This window comes from Ursus americanus, chromosome 3 (genome assembly GCF_024610735.1).
Source record: "Ursus americanus isolate L20-20 chromosome 3, mUrsAme1.1.p, whole genome shotgun sequence".
NCBI lineage: Eukaryota > Metazoa > Chordata > Mammalia > Carnivora > Ursidae > Ursus > Ursus americanus.
Window position 1 is genome coordinate 23,044,988 of NC_142129.1, and position 8,561 is coordinate 23,053,548.

General features: G+C 59.3%; 3 protein-coding genes across 3 annotated transcripts in view; 2 read left to right on the forward strand and 1 right to left on the reverse strand.

Annotated features, from left to right (window-relative positions):
* The window catches only part of KCP (kielin cysteine rich BMP regulator), a 45,708-nt gene extending 45,235 nt beyond the window's left edge, over nucleotides 1-473 (forward strand). The window contains exons 45-46 of the mRNA XM_045792679.2: nucleotides 3-89; nucleotides 166-473. Coding sequence (XP_045648635.2) covers nucleotides 3-89; nucleotides 166-471 — 393 coding nt within the window. The 3' untranslated portion in view covers nucleotides 472-473. The remainder of the gene's footprint in view (nucleotides 1-2; nucleotides 90-165) is intronic.
* A 757-nt stretch (nucleotides 474-1,230) lies between these two features.
* Nucleotides 1,231-6,168, forward strand: LOC123788972 (uncharacterized). The gene is made up of 6 exons (XM_045792682.2): nucleotides 1,231-1,457; nucleotides 1,811-1,914; nucleotides 3,439-3,506; nucleotides 3,817-5,022; nucleotides 5,120-5,513; nucleotides 5,596-6,168. Exons 1-6 carry the CDS (start codon nucleotides 1,231-1,233, stop codon nucleotides 5,781-5,783), a joined length of 2,187 nt encoding a protein of 728 aa, XP_045648638.1. The 3' UTR covers nucleotides 5,784-6,168.
* Nucleotides 6,169-6,305: 137 nt separating this feature from the next.
* SPMIP1 (sperm microtubule inner protein 1) lies at nucleotides 6,306-8,416 on the reverse strand. Its single transcript, XM_045792687.2, has one exon. The coding sequence runs from the start codon at nucleotides 8,000-8,002 to the stop codon at nucleotides 7,448-7,450; it is 555 nt and encodes a 184-aa protein (XP_045648643.2). The 5' UTR covers nucleotides 8,003-8,416; the 3' UTR covers nucleotides 6,306-7,447.
* Nucleotides 8,417-8,561: the final 145 nt, after the last annotated feature.

Genomic DNA, 8,561 nt, shown 5'->3' on the forward strand with positions numbered 1-8,561 from the left:
AGGTGCAAGAGAGTCGGGCCTGTCGCTCAGGACTGGAGCTGCCCGCTGTGTTGCTGGAGATGGAGCGGAGCCGGCGGGCCCAGGAGCAGGTAGGGGCTGGCTGAAGGGCATGGCAGAGGGCAGAGTGGTCACCCCTTCATGCCCTGACACCCCATCTTTCTGTAGCTCCTGTGGGACTTGGAGCTGCTGACTGGGGCAGGGCTGAGGCTCTTCTGGCCCCCCTGGGCCCAGTGCTGCGGTCTGAGGGACCAGGCCCAGTGTGCATGGAGCCAGCGCGGCCAGCCCCACGGTAGGACGGGCGGGGGCCCTGAGCAGCTGACCACCTGGGTGAGCAGGGGCTTGGCTGAAGGCAAGGGAGGTCCATGTGACGTCGGGGTGACGGTGGTGGCAAGGGAAGCGGAAGGAGTATGGGCTTCGGACCCAGGTGGGCCTGGGTTCTGTCTCTGTTCTGATGCTCGCTGGGGACCGTAAGCCTCTGTTCCCTCAACTGCAAAATGGGGAAGATAATCGATCTTACTCAAAGGGAGCACTGGTGAACTCACCCCTGTAAAGGGTTTAGCCCGGTGCCTGGCGCACGGGACCTGCTCATTACATACAGGCTGCTGTTACCGTTCCACGAGTAATGACGATCTTGGTCAAATCAATGGCATGGGGACATCTCGAAGGCTTTATTTTTATTTATTTATTTATTTGGTGAATTTTTTTAAAAGATTTTATTTATTTATTTGACAGAGAGAGAGACAGCCAGCAAGAGAGGGGAACACAAGCAGGGGGAGTGGGAGAGGAAGAAGCAGGTTCCCAGCAGAGGAGCCTGATGTGGGGCTCGATCCCATAACACCGGGATCACGCCCTGAGCTGAAGGCAGACGCTTAACGACTGAGCCACCCAGGTGCCCCTCGAAGGCTTTAAGCATGGCTGCAACATGGGAAGAAAGCAAGCCTGGCATGGCTCCTGAGGGCAGAGGCACTGATGTCCAGGGTCCACGGACCCCTCCCCCCAGGGCTGGTGGCTGGGCTGGCGCCTCTAGGAGGGAGTGTGCTATGGTGAGGGGGACTGTGTCTCCCAGTCCCGTCTCAATCACCAATCGTCCGAGGCACTTTGGGCAGGTTCGCAGCCCTCTCTGAGAGCTGAGGCATCCTCAGCTGTAGCAAGAGGGGGTGAGTGGTGACCGCTAAGGGAGGGTCCAGCTGACATTGTTGGCCAGAACTGCAGTCTCATCTGAAGGCTCGAATGGGCAAGAGCGATCCATTTCCTCACAAGGAGGGGAAGAGAGCAGGGTCATACGTGAGCATGGATACCAGGAGGAGGATGATTGGGGGCCATCTTAAAGGCTGCTCACCACACTGGGGGATGATGCCCTGTGGACTAGGGCACCTTCTAATTTTCCAGAGTTCCAGGCTGTGCCCATTGGCCCGGGCTGGGGACTCTCTGAGCCAGAACCATCAGCTTCCAGAAGGGTGAGTCTTTCTTCCAGGAAATTCTGTCCATTTTGTACTACCACACAAAAGGGCCAAGCACTGGACCTTTTTCCCATCTCCTTCCACCGTCCTGCTTAGTACCTCTTCCTTATGCCCAAGGCTCCTCTTGGGGTTCTCAGTTGTACCCATATGTGGTTCCCCACAGCCCCTGGAAAGGGTGACTCCCAAGTTCCAGCTCCTGGGATCCAGGGTGCTGCGTGCAGGGGCTGGGAGAGGCCACCCTGGACTGGGCTCAGGCATTGGGGTGGGGAGACTGGCAGACAGGCTGCCTCCCCCTTCCAGAGCCCATGGGCTGCAAGAGGTGATTCTGAGGCAACCTTTGACTCCTGCAGGGGGCAGGCTGTAGACCCATCATCAGCCCCAGATCTGGATGAAGCCAGGAGTGACCGAGACCCAAGGTGGAAGAGCCCTGCTACGCCTGCAGGGCCCACATGCGGTATGCTGACACCCTGGCTGGGTGGCCAGACTAGATCGGGAGGAGGGGGGAAGCCCTCATCCCAAATGCCAGGATTCCAGTCCTCTTCTCACTTATTCTTCATCTCATACTTTTTTTGGGCACCAAGGAGCACCCAGGGACAAGAAGTAGGTTTTATTTTATGTCCCAGTTCCACCTGTTGGGTACCAGCTGTCTCAGGCACTGGGTCCAGGATTCTGAAACTAAACTAGGGCTCAGGGAGGGAGTGCTGGGAATGACTGTGCACGGTGGCCCAGGGAGGAGGGACTGGAACAGCAGCACCTGTCACCTATTTGCCCCCCTCACGCCGGGCACTGGGAACATACAGAGCACAAGACAGACTTGGCCCCAATACTTGGTCCCTGTCACTGAGGAGATCACAGCTTAGTGACAGTGTGATCATAAACAGGCAAGTAGAATTCCATGGGATAGATGCTGTGAACCCTGGGCCTATTAATTTAAATGAAAGAGACTCTCAAATTATTTGTTAAATAAACCTAGTTGAGCCGTAAGCCTCCAATTGTTCGTCATGCACGTGAGAGAAAAGCAAAGAGCCAATGCTTGTTTTTCGGACTGGCAGAAATGTTTACAAGTAAAAGATCTCTTGGGAATACAGAGGTATCAGTTACATTATAACCAGAGAAGTAAGTTATCCAGTAAGACAACAGATCAGAATCGTGAGGGGACAGGGCTTGGGGGTTATGTTATGTTCACTGTTCAGGGCAATCATTTCTAAAGGCTTGGGAGTCTTATCAGACTCCTTTGTTCAAAAGACATTTTCACAAAGAACATACCCCTTCGGTTACTGTTGTGAATATTCACACAGCCACATTACATAAAGATGGATATTGTTGTGAAAGTTCTCCATTTAGGGTCTTACGAAATCAAGTTCTTTTAACTAGTTTTATGGATGCAGAATGACTCTCCTTCCTCCACAGCTGCAAGGGAGCAGAGACATTTCATTTCTTTTTTTAGATTTCTTTTGTCAATTATGAAACTTGCAGTTTTTAGGGCAAGCTCCAGCCTAAAATTGCATTTCTTGAGTTTCGTTTGATTTTACTGTCAGCATCCAAGAAAGACCTAAGGAGGATTTTTCTTAGTAACAGTAAAATAAGGTGCATACGATGGGTTTCTTTACGGGCCTAGATGGGTCCACCAGGAGGAAGTGGGGTGTCCTTATAAGGGACTGACAAGGTTGGCCAATAGACCCTTCCTGCCCCCAGGCATCCCCTGGTGGTTTTGAGGACGAGGCTGTGCAGCTTCCTCTGAAGTCCTCTGCCTTGGCTGGGAGGATGAGGAAGGTGTGGTCGGCACATGGCAAGTGGTCTGAATAAAGGTGGACTGACGAACTGTGACAGCCTTGAAGGTCAAACATCAGTCCTCGGGGTGTCCCCTTCCACTTATGTGCTGGGGACTCCCTAGGCTTCTTGCTTCTAATTCAGGTGGAATGTGTGTGAGGGGTTGGGACATGAGCGAGGGTTCCTGACATTGGTCTTTCTCCCTCAGGTTGCTTACAAGAGCTGAACCCCACCACCGGCAGTAGCTTTGGGGATCTAGGAGGCTCTGAGTTCAAGGTGAAAGAGTCAAAGTGTTCTGGGCAAAGGCCCTCTCAGATTGGGGATAGCAGGGGTGGGGTCTGCCGGGGAGGAGGCTCCTAGCGGGAGGTGATGTCACCTCCTATAGCCAGGGGGACGAAGGGACCCTCACTGAAGCACCTTTTACACTACATAAAGTAGGCCTACCGGGTTCAGGAATCGGGCAAGGGCTGTAATGGAAATGAGGTCCACTGGGACAGCCACTGAGGTCCCCAGGGTCCCTTGGGGAAAGTGGCCCTGGCGTGGGGATTCCCTCACAAGCCTGGGCCCAAATGCTCTTCCTTCCCAGGACTTGGCCCAGAGGGAAGAGAGGAGACAAGCAGCACCTACAACCCAGAGGCCATCCACTAGCCTATGGGGGAGGAAGCTCGCTCAGGGAGCCCCGAGGCCCTCAGGCCTGCCCTCCCAGGGCCTGTCAGAACCCCACGATCCCCCCGAGGGGCTGAGCTGGAGCCTGGGCCAGGAGAGAGCAGAACTTCAGAAACTGCTGAGGCTAGGGATTCCTCAGAGGCAGAGAGAGGAGGCTCCTCAAGAGCAGAAAGAGCGCCCCGGGGTTCAGAGGGGGGAGGTCCGCAGGGGGGAGAGCAAGGAAGTTCCTAAGAGACCCACAGAGAAGATACAGCAGGGCCAGAGGGGGGAGGCTACTCAGGCTCTGAGGGAGGAAGTCTCTGTGGATCCCAGGGGGCAGGCTCCCGAGGGTGAGAGGAGAGAGTCTCCTCAACGTCAAAGAGGAAACAGCCCTGAGGGGCAGAGAAAAGAGGTCCTCCGGGAGCCGAGGAAGGAGACTCCTCAGGGCCGGGAAGGGAAGAGCCCTCAAACTTCCCCCGGCTGCCTCTCACAAGCCTGGGAGGTGCCTCAGGGAGAGGCGCCTACACAGCCCCCGGCGGAAGGCGGCTCCCTGGGGATTTCTGGGGATTTCTGCAGGCCCCTGGGAGAACAGATGCCGCAGCCTGGGGGAAGAGAGAGCCCTGGCTCCGGGGAAAGGACCACCCAGCTGCCACAGGACGAAACTGAAGGCCAGAGCCGGGCGTCCGCACCGGCCGCAGGAGAGCAGAGGGCCGCCCGGCAGGGGGCGCGGCCTCCCCTTCCACGCCCGAGGCTCCCGGCCGGGCCGCCGCTCCCAGGCCCAGGGGCCGAGCCGCTAGCAGCCCCAGGCACTGGGCGCTCGGGGCAGCGGGAGCAGCCCGCCGCTCTCCCGGGGCGCCCGGGGCTGGTGCGTGAGCCGCACGGGCTTCAGGACCCGGAAGGAAGCCCGGGCCCGGCGGAGCAGGTGCCCTGCGGCTCCGCTAGGCTCCCGGGCACCGTCGGGGGGCGGAGGGGCGGCGCCGAGGCCCCCGAGGCCCCAAAGGCCGCGTGGCCCGGGCTCCCGGGCGGGGAGCAGGCGTCGGCGGGCGTGAGCGCGGCGCAGCAGGAGACGGCTCTGCAGCGGCTGCTGGAGCTGCACCGCGCGGCCAGGCGCCGGCGGCGGCAGGACCGCGAGCAGCAGCGGCTCCGGGTGCGCACCCGCGCCGCGCCGCGCCGGGCCGGGCCGGGGGCACGGGGGGCACGAGGGGCACGAGGGCCGGCCGGCCGCTGACCGCCGCCTCCCCCAGGTCTTGGAACGCCTCCGCCTCGCCAGGAACCGCCACTGCCGGGTGCACCCTCTGGGGCCCCCACCCGGCCCGGCCCAGCTCCCGCCACAGGCAAGCCTCCCGGGAGAAGGCGGCGGGGCGGCGGCGATCCTGCCCGGGCGGGGGCGGGGCACCTCCCGGGTCCCTTACGAGCGCGAGCCCCGCGCAGCGGCGCGGACGCCGAAAGAGGGCGGGGGGGCGCGTCTGCCCGGGTGCTGCCCCCTGCCGGCTCCCTCCGGCCCGCGGGGTGGGCGGCCGGGGCCTCAGCGCTGCGCCCGCCCCAGGAGGACGCGGCGGGGCGGCGGCGCGCCCTGCGGGAGCAGCTGCAGCGAGGGCTCCGGGAGAGGACCGGGCGGCTGCGGGCCCTCGGGGCCAGGTGAGGCGGGGGCGGGGAGGCTGATGGGGCGGTAGTGGCGCCCTCTCCCTGGCCTCTGGGATGACAGGCCACTCCCTCCCAGGAACACCCAGAACTTCCAGCAGCTACTGTGGCCCGCCGGCGCTGAGGAGCCTTCGGCTGGAGAGGCGCGCTCACCCTTCCCGGCCCCCTCCAGTCCTTGCTGAATCCTCAAAGGCACGATTACAGAGACGAGGATTAAGGAAAAGCAAGCTGGCAACCCGCAGGCCAGCAAGCGCAGAACAGAGGTAGTTCCAAGAAAGGCCCAGAACTTTACCTCGGGCCCTGGGAGGCCGGACACACAGACACACGCAGCAGCTTCAGCGCCACCAGGAGGCGTGTTATTTCTTCTTCCCTCCCCTGAGTCCACTGGCTGGCCAATGTCAGAGAGCCAGGTCCTGAGGGTCAAGCAGCAAGAAGGCCCCATTCTTTCGGAAGAACGATTCAATGCGGCACATCTTACAGGAGACCAGTTCTTGCTTCACTGGGGGGCCTGCGAAAAGATGTCAGAAGCCAGGAATGGGCCCTGGGAAAGGGAACTTGCGGAGCATGGGAGCCCAGCCTACAGAGCCCTGGGAATCTGCCTGTATTGTACCCACTTTGGAAGCGTGAAGGAATAAAAGGTGCTTCTGAGGAACACCGGCTGGGGGTCCAGACCAGCAGTGAGGGCAGAACTGGTCAGTCTGCCATGTACCATTGTTTCCCCCGCCTCAGGCTCCTCCACAGACCAGGTGGTGGGACACCCAGCACTGCTTGTCACAGGGACAGACAGAGCTAGACGTCTCTGGGAGAGAGAGGGCTTCCTTCTACCTCCTGTTCTCCTGGGACTTGCTTCCTGCTTTTGTGGGAAAATTCCTCTTTTTCCCTTTCCTTTAGGCCCCTGGGGAAAGTGGGGGAAATTTTTAGGCAAAACGTCAACTGTGTTTATCCCCAACCATCCACCTTTTCCGCCCAGGCACTCAAGCGTGGGGAGAAAAACCCATGACTGAGCAGCCTCGTTTGCAATTCATGACCACAAAGAGCAAGGGACACAGCATCACCCAGCAGTCCCGCAATACTCCCAGGCATGTTCCCTTTCCTAGGCCGTTAAACTCTGCACCTCCAACTACCACGGCCTCCCCCCTCTCCTCCCAGAGGATGACCTCGACTCTCAGCCTCGCAGAAAAAGCAGACTCGGTCCAGATGGAGAGCCTTCCCACCAACACCATCTCCCTACCCCTCTCTGTGCCCCCTGCCTCTCCTGTCAGATTCCAGCATCTGGAGCTCCCTGGGTGAGTTCACCCAACCTCAGGCTTTAAATAGCACCTACATTCTGATGACCCCCAAATCTGCATCTTCAGCTCGGACCTCACTCCGGAGGGGGACCTCCATACACAGCCACCTCGCTGGCTCCCCCAGCATGGCCGGGGCTGACCTGTCTTCACACACCCTCCAGTCCCGCTCCTCTCCATCTTCCTTGTCCGGGTGCTTGAGCCAAACGCCCGGGCTTCGCCACGGCCTTCTTTCCCCTTCTGTCATTCACTTCATCAGTAGGCTTCATTGATTTCTCCTCCAAAATGTAGCCTGAATCTCCCTCGGCTCTACTGCTAATCACCCGAGCCCAAGCCATCGTCCTCTCCCGCCAGGATGACTCAACATAGATGCAGACCTCAGCTGCCAGAGCTCTTTCTGGAAGAAGCCGTTACTTGCGGAATAGTACCCTAGCGGTACCATTCACCCACTTACAACCCTCCACGGCTGCTTCTCCCGCTGGGAATAAAATCCAAACTCCTGTTAGCTTCCAACTGTTGGGTCCTCAGAGAGGCCTTTCCTGACAGCCCAATCTAAAGCCTCACACGTCCCTTGCCCACCTCCCCCATCACTCCCTAGTCTCATCATGGAACTTGTCCTTCTCAGACGGGTCCTTTCTCTTATGTTTACGGCCTGGCCCCCCCACTGGAATGGACACCCCCATCCGTGTCTTGTGTGCCTAGTGCTGACAGCATGGCCTGGCTCAGGGCAGGGGCTCCGTGTTGGTGAGGTGAATAATTTCTGAGAGGTTGGGGCTCACCCAGCTGCCAGCCATATGTGAAGCTGGTGGTGATGGGGAAGACGTAGCGCATCTCTGGCATATCCAGTTTTCGGGTGCTGAGGTAGCGGTAGCGCCCCTGGAAGTCATGGGAGATGCCTTCATACAGCAGGGCCCGGGTGGCAGGTGGGACCGGGTACATGTCTGACTGAATAGGAGTCTCCGGGGCAGGGCTGGGGGCCTTGGTAGGCACTGCTTTGGGGGCAGGTGGGGATAAGAGTGGGGCTTTGGGGTGCAGTGTGGGCAGTTTGAGGGGCAGGCGCGCTGCAGCCTTAGCCTTCTGCTTGGCCTTCACCATCGACCCATACTTGCGATGCCATTCACAGCGCAACATCTTCTCCCGCAGATATTCCTCCTTCCAGAAGTTCTGCCGCAGCGTATCCATGTTGAGTTGCCGCGACATGGTAGCAAGGGAAGGAGCGGTGCCAGAGTTGCCGCAGCTGAGGGGTAAGCAACAGCAGGCAGAGTCCTTCTGACGGCAGGGGGCTGCCACGGACAGTCACCTGGCAACCAAGCCTCACCTCACACAGGGCCAGGGTTCTACTTGCCATGCCTTTAGCAGACCTCACATGCCTTGATCCAGGGGCAACCTCAGGCCAGGGCCCACCGGCTGAGAACCTTGATCTCCAAACCTCTTGCAGGACCCAGGCTTGGTCCGTTATCACAGGCTTCTAGGTTTCCTGTGTTTCTGCTTCCACCCGTTGGGGTCAGGTCCCTTCCCAGCCCAAGAGAGACTGAAGTGGGGGGAGCCAAGGGCCTGGGCACAAGCTTCCTCGCACTCCTCCCCACCAGGGCTGGTCACTGTTGATTCAAAGAACCCATCCCTGAGTTACGACCTGCTGGCACCATCTTCCTGGTCCAGCTTTTCTATGCCTGTATCTTTGGCAGAACCTTTCCCAGCCCCGCCAATCTAATCCCAACGGCCTCATCCCATGCGAGTCCTTTGTAGCACCCAGCCTCAG

Bases quoted from the DNA above. Each gene is read 5' to 3' on its own strand.
- LOC123788972 (XM_045792682.2), top strand. From the start codon at position 1,231: ATGGGCAAGAGCGATCCATTTCCTCACAAGGAGGGGAAGAGAGCAGGG. The intron at 1,458-1,810 runs GTGAGTCTTTCT...TGACTCCTGCAG, and splicing joins AACCATCAGCTTCCAGAAGG to GGGGCAGGCTGTAGACCCAT. The intron at 5,514-5,595 runs GTGAGGCGGGGG...ACTCCCTCCCAG, and splicing joins CTGCGGGCCCTCGGGGCCAG to GAACACCCAGAACTTCCAGC.
- SPMIP1 (XM_045792687.2), bottom strand. From the start codon at position 8,002: ATGTCGCGGCAACTCAACATGGATACGCTGCGGCAGAACTTCTGGAAG.